The 15,003-nt window shown below is 46.0% G+C and overlaps 1 protein-coding gene across 1 annotated transcript in view; it reads right to left on the bottom strand.

Annotated features, from left to right (window-relative positions):
* The window catches only part of fbxl18 (F-box and leucine rich repeat protein 18), a 44,219-nt gene extending 29,620 nt beyond the window's left edge, over nt 1-14,599 (bottom strand). Inside the window, exon 1 of the mRNA XM_033041101.1 lies at nt 14,161-14,599. Coding sequence (XP_032896992.1) covers nt 14,161-14,403 — 243 coding nt within the window. The 5' untranslated portion in view covers nt 14,404-14,599. The remainder of the gene's footprint in view (nt 1-14,160) is intronic.
* Between the last annotated feature and the right edge of the window lie 404 nt (nt 14,600-15,003).

The following is a 15,003-nucleotide window of genomic DNA, read 5'->3' on the forward strand; positions in this document are numbered from 1 at the left end:
AAAAGAATTCCAATAAATTGGTCAAACCTGATCTCCCTGTCACCTCATTGATTTTGCCTGATTACCTTGAATTTTTCTAAGTAGCTTGCTGTAACATCTTTAATAATAGCTTTGAACATTTTCGGAATAACACACATCGAGCTAACAGTCCTGCACTTTGCTGCTTTCCGTCTCCCTTTCATTCAAAGAATCAAGATACAAATACAAAATGACAGTCCAGACCAGGATCTACCAATCGTGATGCTTTCTGTAGCAAAAACTTACTCATTACACGTGGTCAGTGTTATTTGTGCAAAGCACTCGTCATTAACCGTGAAAACCTATCTACGAAGGTTGCAACTGTTTACACATGCTTACCAGCAGTATCTACAGCACCAGATAATGAATTTACTGACCACACACACAATTTTCATTTCAGGTTAATCTGAAATTTGCATCAGTGTCATGTTTGATCCAGAGATGTTTCAACATTATCACTAAACCATCCTATTTAAGGGCGGCACGGTGGTGCAGCGGTAGAGTTGCTGTCTTATTGCACCAGAGACCCATATTCGATCCCGACTACAAGTGCAGTCTGTATGGAGTTTGTACGTTCTCCCCGTGACTTGTGTGGGTTTTCTCCGGGTACTCTGGTTTCCTCCCAAACTCCAAAGACGTACAGGTTTGGAGGACAATTGGCTTGGTAAAGTTGTCCCTAAGATGTGTGGAATAATGTCAGTGTGCGGGGATCGCTGGTCTACACCAATGAAATGTGGGCTCAATGCCTGGAGTATCTCAATTTACAATTATACCAAGCCAATGAACCTACAAACATGTATGTCTTTGGATTGTGGGAAGAAACCAGAGCATCCGGAGACAACCCACGCAGTCATAGGAAGAACGTACAAACTCGGTACAGACAAGCAGCTGAAGTCAGGATCGAACCCGAGTCTCTGGCGCTGTAAGGCAGCATCTCCGTGGCGCCCCTATCCTTCCAAAATGACTGATGTACCTCATTAGCCTAAGCCTGCAAGTAGTTGAAACCAAACTCACAGCTAAATGAATAACTAGAAATGAAATCTGAGCTATTCTAGGCAGTGATCCCACATTTTGTCACTGGAAGGCACTCTACGTTTGAGAAATGTTAAACCTCTCCATCACTGTCAACTTTTGTCCAAATTTGCTGTAGGTTTTATTACATTGAAGGCGCTATGTCAATGTTTTGCTCCCACTCTAACTCGATGTTCCTAGGTTTAATCCCGAGGATTTTTCTGGCTGGTTGGGGCAGCAATCATTGAGTTGCAGGGAAACAAAAACAGCTCCGGAACCCACAACTGATCATTGTCCAGCAATGTACCCTGGTGCACACAGAGCTCATTTTGCTTTGCAGCAGAGCTGAATGACATGGTTGATCTATAATGTTTAGTTTAGAAACACAGCATGGGAATGGTCCCCACAGACCACAGAGTCCACACTGACAATCGATCACTGTTCACACTAGTTCTATGTTAATCCCACTTTCGCATCCACTCCTTACACACGAGGGGCAATTTACAGAGGCCAATTCTCCTACAAACCCACATGTCTGCGATGTGGGAGGAAACCGGGGCACCCGGAGGAAACCCACGTGGTCACATGGCTAGTGTACAAACTCCACCCAGACAGCACCCAAGATCAAGATCAAGCCCGGGTTTCAATGCAATGAGATGGCCGTTTCGAAGCAACTGCGCCACTGTGCTGCCCAATGTCAGATGGGAATTCAGGAGTGCCAATCGCAGTGTAATCTATTCTCACGGCTTTCACACATGGACGCACATCCACGAGGACTTGGTGAGAGGGGAGGTCCAGTGCATGAAGGATCAACCCCATGAAATGTCGACTGAATTTGCTGAAGCCTTATCCACTAATAAAATCTGGTGAGACAACTGAAAACCTAAATAGGGGTCAATGCAGAGTCTTACATCTGCTTACTCTGACAAACACAAACACTTCAATGACAGCGCTTCCTTCACCGCTTACCAGACCAGCAAAGGTCACGAACAAGATGCAATCGTTATCTTTGCTTAGGTGATTCCAGTCCCATAGACAAGCACAATAATGCAAAACTCTACACATATCGGGGTAATAGAGGGCCTTTTAACGTCAGATTTTTGACGATTGGCTGTCAATAAATGTAACTATTGCAAGTCATCCCATCCAGTTAAGCAGGATAGACAGAATCTGTATCTCAGCTCATGCATTAAATCACAAAGCCACCAAAGAGAATCCGTATTATTGCACAAATTGTAGTTCTCAATTTTAATCTTTATGTTCATATTAAGAAGATCAGTTTTTTGGCTTCAAATCATTTGACCTTAATTGAGAAGATAGCCAACGTATTTTGTAGGAATAAATAAACAACATTGAAGGGGATGAGCGGATGGATCAGATTCCCAAAGTGAACCACGAGCTGGATGATCTGGAATTAGTTTTATTGCCATGAAGCTTTTGGGGAGGGGGGGGGGAGATAGTCAAAAAGGAAAAGGAGATGAAGGAGCGATATTAATAAAGGATGCGATCAATGCAATAGTGAGAAGCTCAGTCTGAAGAAGGGTCCAAAGCGCAAAAACAGAGTCAGCTAAAGTGGATCGAGAAGATAAATTAACAGAGAAGAGAGTGGATAAGCAGTGGCATAATCAAGGAGATAATTCACTTCTCAAAGAAGATATATAATCCATTGAGAAATAAATACTAAAAGGACAATCCATCTACCCCCAGCTAAAGATAGTACCCGACTGAAAGACACGGGAAACATTATTGCAAAGATTAGTGGCAGTTCAGAAAATTGGGAGCATATCAGGGATCAGCAAAGGATGACGAAAAGAGAAAATCAATGGTAAGACTAAAGGTAGAAAGAAATATTTTTTAAATGACATTCAAAGCGACTGAAAAGAAAACAGTAGAGGTAAATATTGGTCCTTTAGAGGATTGGAAAGGGAATAATGGGAAATAAGGGAAAGGGCAAGACCTTGAGCATATTTTTTTGTATCTATGTTTATAGATGATTAAAAGCAATACAATAATGTGGAAAATCCAGGAGGAAAGGATAGGGAAGCACTTAAAATAGCAAATACTTGAGAGAAAAGCATTAAAGCAAAAGGCAGAGAAGTATGCTGAACTTGTCCCATGTCCCAGGGCACAAGGAGAAATGGTTATACAAATAGGTGGATACAACGTGTGTAGGAAAGAACAGCAGATGCTAGTTTAAATTGAAGATAGACACAAAATGCTGGAGTAACTCAGCGGGACAGGCAGCATCTCTGGAGAGAAGGAATGGGTGACGTTTCAGACTGAAGGGTCTCGACCCAAAACGTCACCCATTCCTTCTCTCCAGAGACGCTGCCTGTCCCGCCGAGTTACTCCAGCAATTTGTGTCTCGGTGGATACAACGGTGGTGACTTTTTTTTAGTTTTGAGTTGCAGCAGGGAAACAGGCCCTTCGGCCCACCGAGTCCACGCACACTTACATTATCCTACACACACGAGGGACAAATTACAATTATACCAAGCCAAACAACCTACAAACCGGCACGTCTTTGGAGTGTTGGAGAAAACCAGAGTACCCGGAGAAAACCCACGCAGGGAGAATGTACAAACTCCGGATACGAATAACATCCGTAGTCCGAATCGAACCAGAGTCTCTGGTGCTGCCCATAGGAAGGAAATGTAACTCAGAAACACAGACAAAGTAGGAAACTAAAGATGGGCCAGCCTGACATCATTATTGGAAACATGCCGAATCTATTACTTAAAGCTGGTCATTACAAATCATAATATAATTAAGGATTTTACAAAAGGGAAATTACACTTGACAAATGTATCCTTTTTTTTTTTAACGTAGTCGGCTGGATAAAGGGGAAACAAGAAGTTGTGCATTTAATTTTCCACAACACAACTGATGGGTGCCACCAGAAAGACGACTACACACGGCAAGAGCTCATGGTCTGAGGAGCAACACATTGGAATGGAGAGAGGATTGCCAAACTAACACAGAAAGTCAGGGCAAAAGTGATTGTTTTCAAAGCAGCAAGCTATAATCAAGCCTCAACTATTTAGAATCTATATTAAGGAGTGGTTGAGACTTATATTGCACGTCTTTAAGATGTGGGAGGAAACCAGAGCAACCAGGAAAACCACACGGTCACAGGGAGAACACGCGCACTCCACATAGACAGTACCTGAAGCCTGGGTCTCTGGCACTGTGAGGCAGCAGCTCTACCAGCTGCGCCACCACATTCTTGTTCGAATGTGACAGCTAGAATTACATTGCTGGCTGAAACACAAAGTGCTGGAATAACTCAGCGGGTCAGGCAGCATCTTGGGAGGACATGGACAGGCAACATTTTGGGCCGGGACCCTTCTGCAGACTGATTGCAGTAGGCAGAGAAAGCTGAAAGTTGGGATAGGACAAAGCCTGGCAAGCGATAGGTGGATAGAGATGAGGGGTGTTTGGTAGGCAGATGTGTAGTCAAAGGCTAGAGATAAAAAGGCAGAAGGGTGTCAGATAAGAGGAATGAAATGGAAAGACGGAGATATTGATGGAAGGGAGCACGAGAGAAAAGGGGCAGGATAGCATGGGAAATGGATCAGATGAGGTAGGGGATGAAGGGGACAGGGGGAGGGTGGGCAGGACATTGAGAAAAATGGTGCGGATTGGAGTGGTGATGATGGGAAGAAAAGAGAGGGGGTTACATTGTTGGTGATAATTTCTCAATTGCTGGTGTCACTAGGTTGTTGTTGGAATGTTATAGTCAGGCTTACATTGGTGATAGAAGCAAGGAACTGCAGGTGCTGGTTTACAAATGCTGAAGTAAGTCAGCAGGTCAGGCAGCATCTCTGGAGAACATGGACAGGTGACGTTTTAGGTTGGGACCCTTCTTCAGACTAAAGAAGGATCCCAACCTGAAACGCCACCTATCCATGTTCTCCAGAGATGCTACCTGACCCATTAAGTTACTCCAGCACTTTGCGTAGTGCCACTGAGCTGTTGTCGGTATGTGACAGTGAGAATGACATTGCTGGTGCCACTGTGGAATGTGACAGTGAAATTTACATTGGTTGTGTCACTGGGCTGTGGACTATATTAGTCATAATTATACAGATGCTGACACTGGGTAGTTAAGGAATATAAGAGTCAGAATGTAAGACTCAGCTATTGTCGGTAGTGAGAATGACTTTGACAGTGCTACCGGGATGTTGTGGATTATATCAGTCAGAATTACATTATTCGGACCACTGAGTTACTGTTGGTATGTGAAAGTGAGAATTACAGTTGTGGAGCCACTGGGTTGATGATGGTATGTGAAAGTGAGAATACTAATATAATGCAACAACAGTGGGTTGTTGTGCACTATATTAGTCAGAATGGCATTGATGGTACGTGTGGATTACTGTTGGAGTGTGATAATGAGACTGCATTGACAATGCCAGTGGTATGTGGCAGTGAGAATAACAGTTGCTGCTGGTGTGTGACATTAAGAGCTACAATGATGGTACCACAGGATTATATTAGTCACAATCACATTGATAGCTCCACTGGGCTGTATATAGTATGTGATAGTGAGAATTAAATTGCTGATGGCACTGGGTAGTTGAGGAATGTAATAGTCAGAATTACATTGACGATACCACTGGTCTGTTGTCGGCGTGTGATACTGAGAATTTATTGATGCTGCCACAGGGCTGTTGTTGGTAAATGATAGTGAGAATGACATTGCTGGTGCCTCTAAGTTGTTGTTGGTACGTGATAGTGAGAATTGTATATAGTACCGCTGGGTTGTTGGGGATTATATCAGCCACAATCACATTAGTGGTTTCACAGGGTTGTAGCTGGTATGTGACAGTAACAGAACTACATTTCTGGTGCATCTAGGTCAGGGGTTCCCAACCTTTTTCGACCCGTTTACCCCTGGCAACTTTAATAGCACATAACAATGTTATTTCACTTATTTATGAACAACATATGACGAACAGGTACCGGTAAACCAGAACCAAACTTTCAAAGCCCTGTCCCATTGTACGAGTTCATTCAAGGGCACTCCCGAGTTAAAAAAAATCAAACTCGTGGTAAGCACGTAGAATGCAGTAGCGGGTACGTTGGAGCTCGGGGACGTCTCTTAGCGGCTCGTAACGCTAACAGCAGGTACTCGGGCAACACGGTAAGCTCGGGAAGACTCGTGAAGATTTTTCAACATGTTGAAAAATGTCCACGAGAGCCCCGAGTACCCGCGATCGGCCATTACCGTAAATCTCCGAGTTCGAATCAGGGCAAACTCGGGAGAACTCTTGATGAACTCGTACAGTGGGACAGGGCTTTCAGTCAATGACAAAAAAAAATGTACAAATCCAGAATCAACAAATTTATCTCCTGGGTAGGTGAAATTTACCCCAGGTGGAGAACCCTTGATCTTGGTATGTGACAGTATTGCATTGATAGTACCGCTGGGCTGTTGTGGATTATATCAGTCACAATCACATTAATGGTTCCACTGGGTTGTAGCTGGTATGTGACAGCACCACAACTACATTGCTGGTGCATCCATTGTAGGTGTGTGGCGGTGACAACTACAGTGCTGGTGCCTCTAGGTTGTCGTTGGTACGTGATAGTGAAAATTGTTTGATTGTACCACTGGGCTGTTGTGGATTATATTTGTCACAATCACATTAACAGTTCCACTGCCCTGTTGTTGGTATGTGACAGTAAGAATTACATTGACAATACCTCTGGTCTGTTGTCAGAAGGCGAGTGAGAATTTAATTGATGCTGCCACAGGGTTGTTGTTTGTGTGTGACAGTGAGAGTCATAGTGCTCTCCATAATGTTTGGGACAAAGACCCATCATTTATATATTTGCCTCTGTACTCCACAATTTGAGATTTGTAATAGAAAAAAATCACGTGTGGTTAAAGTGCACATTGTCAGATTTTATTAAAGGGTATTTTTATACATTTTCTTTTCACCATGTAGAAATTACAGATTTATACATAGTCCCCCCATTTCAGGGCACCATAATGTTTGAGACACATGGCTTCACAGGTGTTTGTAATTGCTCAGGTGTGTTTAATTGCTTCCTTAATGCAGGTATAAGAGAGCTCTCAGCACCTAGTCTTTCCTCCAGTCTTTCCACCACCTTTGGAAACTTTTATTGCTATTTATCAAGATGAGGGCCAAAGTTGTGCTAATGAAAGTCAAAGAAGCCATTATGAGACTGAGAAACAAGAATAAAACATCAGCCAAACACAAGAATAGAAACATCAGCCAAACGTTACGCTTACCAAAATCAACTGTTTGGAACATCATTAAGAAAGAGAGTACTGGTGAGCTTACTAATCGCAAAGGGACTGGCAGGCCGAGGAAGACCTCCACAGCTGATGACAGAAATATTCTCTCTATAATAAAGAAAATTCTGTAGAGGGAACTCGCAGGAGTCCAGCCAAAAACTAGTCGGACACGAGTTGTGTGGACTACACGTGTTTAATCTCTCTATTACAGCTCGCTACTCCTCCAAGGACACGGGCGTTGCCCGGCCTTAAATACCAACTCAGGTACCGACCCCGTGACTATCGCCTCCCACACCAAGACGCCGCCCTCTAGAGCCGATGGTTCATTGTGACCGTGGGTTGTCACCAGGTGCCGCCACATGACCACCCCCCCCCCCCAGAACCAGAGGCACCGAACCGGACAGAACGCCGAACGAGGTGGCCTGATACAATCCCACGTCCTGAGGGCTTGCTCGGTTCGCAAGAATCTCCGGGAGCCCGGGACGGCGGACGCCCGTGATGGGGCGGTTGAGGCACATGGACTGACTCGCTCAGGTCCAAGTGCGCCGGTTTCAAACGAGCCACAGACTCAGTTTCATGCCGGCCTCCCATGTCCAAATCGAATGTTGTAGGCCCGTGCCACAGCACGTGAAAGGGACCTTTATACGGGCGCTGCAAGGGCGACCTGTGGAAGTTACGGTGAAGAAAAACGTACGGGTAGCCCATCAGCGGCAGTGGCACATGGGAAGGGGCCACTCCATGACGCGATGTTGGGATGGGAGACAGGGCGCTGACCCTCGCCCGCAAGCGGATCAGCACCAATGACGGGGGATCTTGGAGCCCATCAGCAGCAGGGACAAACTCCCCGGGGACGGTGAGCGGAGCACCATATACCAACTCCGCGGAGGACAATGACAGATCCTCCTTGGGGGCCGTCCGAATCCCCAACAAGAGCCATGGCAACTCGTCCATCCACCCAAGGCCTGTGAGACGATCCTTCAGTGCGGCCTTCAGACATTGGTGGAACCGCTCCACCAACCCATTTGACTGGGGATGGTACGCTGTCGTGTGGTGGCGCTGCGTCCCCAACAGGCGGGCCATGGCGGACCACAGTTCAGACGTGAACTGGGCTCCCCAGTCGGACGTGATGTGAAGTGGAACCCCAAAGCGGGCAATCCAAGTTGCCACGAGGGCACGATTGAGTTGAAGTGTCCGTAAGTGGGATGCCCTCCGGACACCGCGTGAAATGGTCAACCACCGTAAGCAGGTGTGAAACACCCTGGGACGTAGGCAGTGGCCCCACGATGTCCAGGTGTACGTGATCAAACCGCCAGCGTGGCACTGCGAAGTCTTGAACGGGCGCCCGGACGTGTCGATGCATCTTTCATGTCTGGCACGGGATGCACGCCCGGGTCCAGCGAGCTTCCGAAGCCGCGCCACATAAACCTTGCGGCCACCATAGCGGCCATATGTGTGGATTGAATTGCCATTCACGGCAGTTAACAGGGGGCCCCTCTTACCATCACGAAGGTCGAGTCCAGATGGGGGCAATACGCTGACGTCTGTCCCGGCGTCCACCAAGAACCTGAGCCCCGTCCGCAAGAGACTGTGCATCTACCCGATCTATTCCTCTCATGATTTTACTCATCACCCCTCATCCTCCTGTGCTCCAAGGAATAGAGTCCTAGCCTACACAACCTCTCCCTACAGTTCAGACCCTCTAGTCCTGGCAACATCCTCGTAAATCTTCTCTGTGCCCTTTCCAGCTTGACGACATCTTTCCTGTAACATAGTGACCAGAATTGAACACAAAACTCTAAATTTGGCCTCACCAATGTCTTATACAAATGCAACATGACCGCCCAACTTCTATATTCAATACTCTGACTGATAAAGGCCAATGTGCCAAAAGCCTTTTTGACCACCTTATCTACCTGTGATGCCACTTTCAATGAACTATGTTCCTGTACTCCTAGATCCCTCTGCTCTACAACACTACCCAGAGGCCTTCCATTCATTGTGTATGTCCTGTCCATGTTAGACATCCCAAAATGCAACACCTCACATTTCTCTGTGTTAAATTCCATCAACCATTCCTCAGCCCACCTGGCCAATCGATCCAGATCCTGCTACAATTTTTCACAATCACCTTCACCATCTGCAAAACTACCCACTTTTGTATCATCAGCAAACTTGCTAATCTTGCCCTGTAAGTTCTCATCCAAATCATTGATGTAGATGACAAACAGTAATGGGCCCAGCAACAATCCCAGAAGCACACCACTAGTAACAGGCCTCCAGTCCGAGAAGCAACCTTCCACCATCACCCTCTGCTTCCTTCCTGGAAGCCAATTTTCCATCCATTCAGCTATCTGACCTTGGATGTTATATGTACCGACAGTAGAACAATTACATTTTTAAAGTGCAGATTTACAGGCCTATTAACCCAATATACACAGATACCGTGTAATAAACAAAAATGCTATAAATTAATAACACCAATTCCATTGCATAAAAGCCCTACAAATGTTGAGGGGAATAGAGAGTGAATAGTGTAGATGGGGTATAGAAACATAGAAAATAGGTGCAGGAGGAGGCCATTTGGCTCTTCGGGCTCCATTCAGTGTGATCATCCACAATCAGTAAACCGTGCCTGCCTTCTCCAAAGACCCCTTGATTCCGCTAACCTCAAGAGCTCTATCTAACTATCAAATTCATCCAGTGAAATGGCCTCCACTGCCTTCTGTGGCAGAGAAATCCACAAATTCACAACTCTCTGGGTGAAAATGTTTTTTTCTCATCTCAATTTTATATGGCTTCCACTTTATTCTTAGACGGTGGCCTCTGGTTCTGGACTCCCCCAACATGAAGAACATTTTTCTTGTATATAGCTTGTCCAGTCCTTTTATAATTTTATGTGTTTCCATAAGATACCCTCTCATCCTAAATTCCAGTGAATACAACCCCAGTCTTTCCAATCTTTCCTCAGATGACAGACCTGCCATCCCGGGGATTAACATCGGAACCTATGCTGCACTGCCTCAATAGCAAGAATGTCCTTCCTCAAATTAGGAGACCAAAACTGCACAAAATACTCCAGATGTGGTCTCACCAGTACAACTGCAGAAGGATCTCTTTACTCCTATACTCAAATCCTCTTGTTATGAAGGCCACTTTCTTCACTGCCTGCTGTACTTGCATGGTTACTTTCAGTGACTGGTGTACAAGGACACCCAGGTCACGTTGTACTTCCCTTTTTCCTAATCTGACAACATTGAGATAATAATCTGCCTTGTTTTTACTGCCAAAGTGGATAACCTCACATTTATCTGACAGAGACCTGTTTATTCCTACTCTTTGTTTTCCTGTCTGCCAACCAATTCTCTATCCATGTCAATACCCTACCCCCAATACCATGTGCTCTAATTTTGCCCACTAATCTCCCGTGTGGGACCTTATCAAAGGCTTTCTGAAAGTCCAGATACACTGCATCCACTGGCTCTCCTTCATCCATTTTACTCGTCACATCATCAAAAAATTCCAGAAGATTAATCAAGCGTGAATTTCCCCTTCATAAATCCATGCTGACTTGGACCAATCCTTTTACTGCTATCCAAATGCGCCGTTATTAATCCAGATCTTTCCCACCATCGATGTCAGGCTAACTGATCTATAATTCCCCGTCATCCCTGCTTATCCAGAAATAGTAACATTTGCGGCTATGATAGTAACAGCCATACCACCCACTCAGGTCAGCGTAGAGACTGTTTTCCGTACTGAAAATAATTAAATCAGATTTAAGGGCTTCAATGAAAGAGGATCCGGCAGAAGCAATTCTGTTCCTAAGGACAAGTTATTAATAAATTTTCGGTATGTACCTTTGTAACAAACCTAACAACCTATGCATTTTCTATTGCACGAGAATTGCACTTTAATTTCTATTGCACGAGAATTTTTTTGTCATAATTTAGCCATTTAGCTCATACTTGTGGCCTTAGTTAAATAAATGTTGGAGTAATGCTTTAATATTTTTTAGTTTACTCAATGGAATTTCAATTTTGTCATAGTCCTTTCTGTATTTGTTTTTCTTTAAGCATAATAATGAATTATGGGTTTTTTTCCGAGAATAAACAATAAAAAAAGCTACAAATAGCATAGCTACAACCAATAGACTCAAAACGTTAAGGACATGTGTTTAAAGGTAGCCTAATGATTCATGTGGTTCTTATGAAATGCCATCTTGTGTAATGTCATCATAGCAGATTTAGAATTATTATACCTAGGGGTCAGGGTCAGATACACAAGAAAACTAGGATTCAGAATCGAGTGTTTTCGGTATCGACTCCACAACCCTGCTTAAAAGAAGAACCACAGTTCTGGAAAAAGGTTTTGTGGACAGATGAGACTAAGATTAACCTATATCAGAGTGATAGCAAGAGCAAAGTATGGAGGAGAGAACTGCACGAAATCCAAAGTATACCACTTCATCTGTGAAACATGGTGGTGGGGGTGCTATAATAATAATAATAATAATAAATTTTATTTATGGGCGCCTTTCAAGAGTCTCAAGGACACCTTACAAAAATTTAGCAAGTAGAGGAAAAACATGTAAGCGGAATGAAATAAATAGTAGAGACATGACTAGTACACAAATTAAAGACAGAATTCAATTCAAAACACAATATGAGGCAATTCAAGCACAGATGAAAAGGGAGGGGGACGTGGGGCTAAGGATAGGCAGAGGTGAAGAGATGGGTCTTGAGGCGGGACTGGAAGATGGTGAGGGACACGGAATTGCGGATCAGTTGGGGGAGGGAGTTCCAGAGCCTGGGAGCTGCCCTGGAGAAGGCTCTGTCCCCAAAACTGTGGAGGTTGGATTTGTGGATGGAGAGGAGACCGGCTGATGTGGATCTGAGGGACCGTGAGGGTTGGTAGGGGGAGAGGAGGTCAGTGAGATATGGGGGGGCCAGATGGTGGAGGGCTTTGTAGGTGAGGACCAGGATTTTGTAGGTGATCCAGTGGGAGATGGGAAGCCAGTGAAGTTGTTTGAGGACTGGAGTGATGTGATGCCAGGATTTGGTGTGGGTGATGAGTCGGGCGGCTGCGTTCTGGACCAGTTGGAGTCGGTTGATGTAGGTGGAGCTGATGCCAAGGAGAAGTGAGTTGCAGTAGTCCAGTCGGGAGGAGATGAAGGCATGGATGAGTCTTTCAGCAGCGGGAGGTGTGAGAGAGGGTCTGATTTTGGCGATGTTGCGGAGGTGAAAGAAGGAGGTTTTAATGACATGGCGGATGTGAGGCTCAAGGGAGAGGGTGGAATCAAAGATCACGCCAAGGTTGCGGGCCTGGGGAGATGGGGAGACAGTGGTGCCGTCGATGGTGAGAGTGGGGTTATTGGTTTTGCTGAGTGTGGCCTGGGCATGTATGGCTGCTGAAGGAACTGGCTCACTTATCTTCATTGATGATACAACTGCTGATGGTAGTAGCATAATGAATTCTGAAGTGTATAGATTCAAGATTCGATTTAATTTTCACATGTACCAATTAAGGTACAGTGAAATTTGAGTTGCCTTACAGCCATACTAAGTGAAAAACAACATTACACACCGCCACATAAAATAAAATTTAACATAAACATCCACCACAGCGGAATCCACATTCTTCACTGTGATGGAAGGTAATAAATTTCAGCCGTCTTCCTACTTGTTCACCCATGATCGGGGCCGGTCTTCAAGAAAGGCTGCTAAAAAAAAAAGCTAAAAAATGGTCAAATCTTGAATGACCAAGTCAATCGCCCAATCTGAACCCACTTGAGCATCCCTTTTATATGCTGGGGACTAGCCCCCAAACAAGTATAAGCTAAAGATGGCTGCATCATCAGAGAACTGTTGATGTCCATGAATCAGACTTCAAGCAGTCATTGCATGCAAAGGATATGCAACAAAACACTAAACATGACTGCTTTCAGTGTCATGACATTGCTGTGTCCCAAACATTACGGTGCCCTGAAATGGGGGGACTATGCATAAACACTGCTGTAATTTCTACATGGTGAAACCAAAAGGTATAAAAATGGCCTTTATTAAAATCTGACAATGTGCACTTTAACCAAATGTGGTTTTTTTTCTATTACAAATCTCAAATAGTGGAGTACGGAGGCAAATAAATAAATAAATGTCGGGTCTTTGTCCCAAACATTATGGAGGGCACTGTACATTGCTGGTGCCTCTAGATTGGTGCTGGTGCGTTACAATGAGTTACATTGCTGGTGCCTCTAGGTTGTTGTTGGTGTGTTACAGTGAGAGCTAAATTGCTGGTGCCTCTGGGTTGTTGTTGGTGTGTTACAATGAGTTACATTGCTGGTGCCTCTACATTGGTGTTGGTGCGTTACAGTGAGCTACATTGCAGGTGCCTCTACATTGGTGTTGGTGTGTTACAGTGAGCTACATTGCTGGTGCCTCTACATTGGTGTTGGTGTGTTACAGTGAGCTACATTGCAGGTGCCTCTAGATTGGTGTTGGTGTGTTACAGTGAGCTACATTGCAGGTGCCTCTACATTGGTGTTGGTGTGTTACAGTGAGCTACATTGTTGGTGCCTCTACATTGGTGTTGGTGTGTTACAGTGAGCTACATTGCAGGTGCCTCTAGATTGGTGTTGGTGTGTTACAGTGAGCTACATTGCTGGTGCCTCTACATTGGTGTTGGTGTGTTACAGTGAGCTACATTGCAGGTGCCTCTAGATTGGTGTTGGTGTGTTACAGTGAGCTACATTGCAGGTGCCTCTAGATTGGTGTTGGTGTGTTACAGTGAGCTACATTGCAGGTGCCAGGGGGTTTGCAATGAGGCGGGGTGGGCAATGGGCAGTGGGCAGTGGTCCCCGCGGTTACCTGGTACTCTTTGTGCAGGGAGATGGAGTTGACCAGGCTCTTGTCCACGCACAGGGCCGCCAACTTTCTGCTCACTCTCCTGACGTTGAGCAGCAGGTCGCAGCTGGGCACGAAGCCCAGGATGTTGAGCAGGATCTCGTCCGAGAACTCGGTGAGGTTGCGGGCTTGTCCGAGGCCGCGCTCCGGGTACTGGCGCCAGGGCCCAGACTCCGCCTCAGCCTCGGCGTCATCCCCGCTCTCCATCAGCGGCGGGACACGGGCCGGCAACCAGGCCGCACGGATTATACAACAGCTGGGCAAGTGTGTGTGTGTGTGTGTGGGGTTTTCCAAGGCGGTTTGAGACACTGGAGGCGACGGCGGCAGCGACTGCGCTTCTCCTCACGGCACCGACATAGGCCGAAGGCGCCTCTCCGGAAGGAACCTCCCGCCAACCCGTGCAGGCCCACTTCCGGCGGATGGAGCGACGCAAGCGGCGGCCGATCAGCCCGGCGCGCCCGTACTAGCCCTCCCTCCCCACTTCGCCCGCGCGACCGTGCTTGTCCAACCGCCTCACCTCAGCCAGCGGCGGCCCCTCAGCCGGGCGCGCCCGTACTAGCCCTCCCTCCCCACTTCGCCCGCGCGACCATGCTAGCCCACCCCGCGCGACCGTGCTTGCCCAACCGCCTCACCTCAGCCAGCGGCGGCCGCTCAGCCCGGCGCGCCCGTACTAGCCCAGCCAGAGAGATTATTAGCAAAACTGTGCGGAGACGGACAACATATCGGAAAATAAGACCAAATTAATAAAGAAATTAACCAACGCAGATCAAACCAAATCCAGTTTATTGTCAAATGCGTAAGTGGGCT

Source organism: Amblyraja radiata, chromosome 22 (assembly GCF_010909765.2).
Source record: "Amblyraja radiata isolate CabotCenter1 chromosome 22, sAmbRad1.1.pri, whole genome shotgun sequence".
Classification (NCBI taxonomy): domain Eukaryota; kingdom Metazoa; phylum Chordata; class Chondrichthyes; order Rajiformes; family Rajidae; genus Amblyraja; species Amblyraja radiata.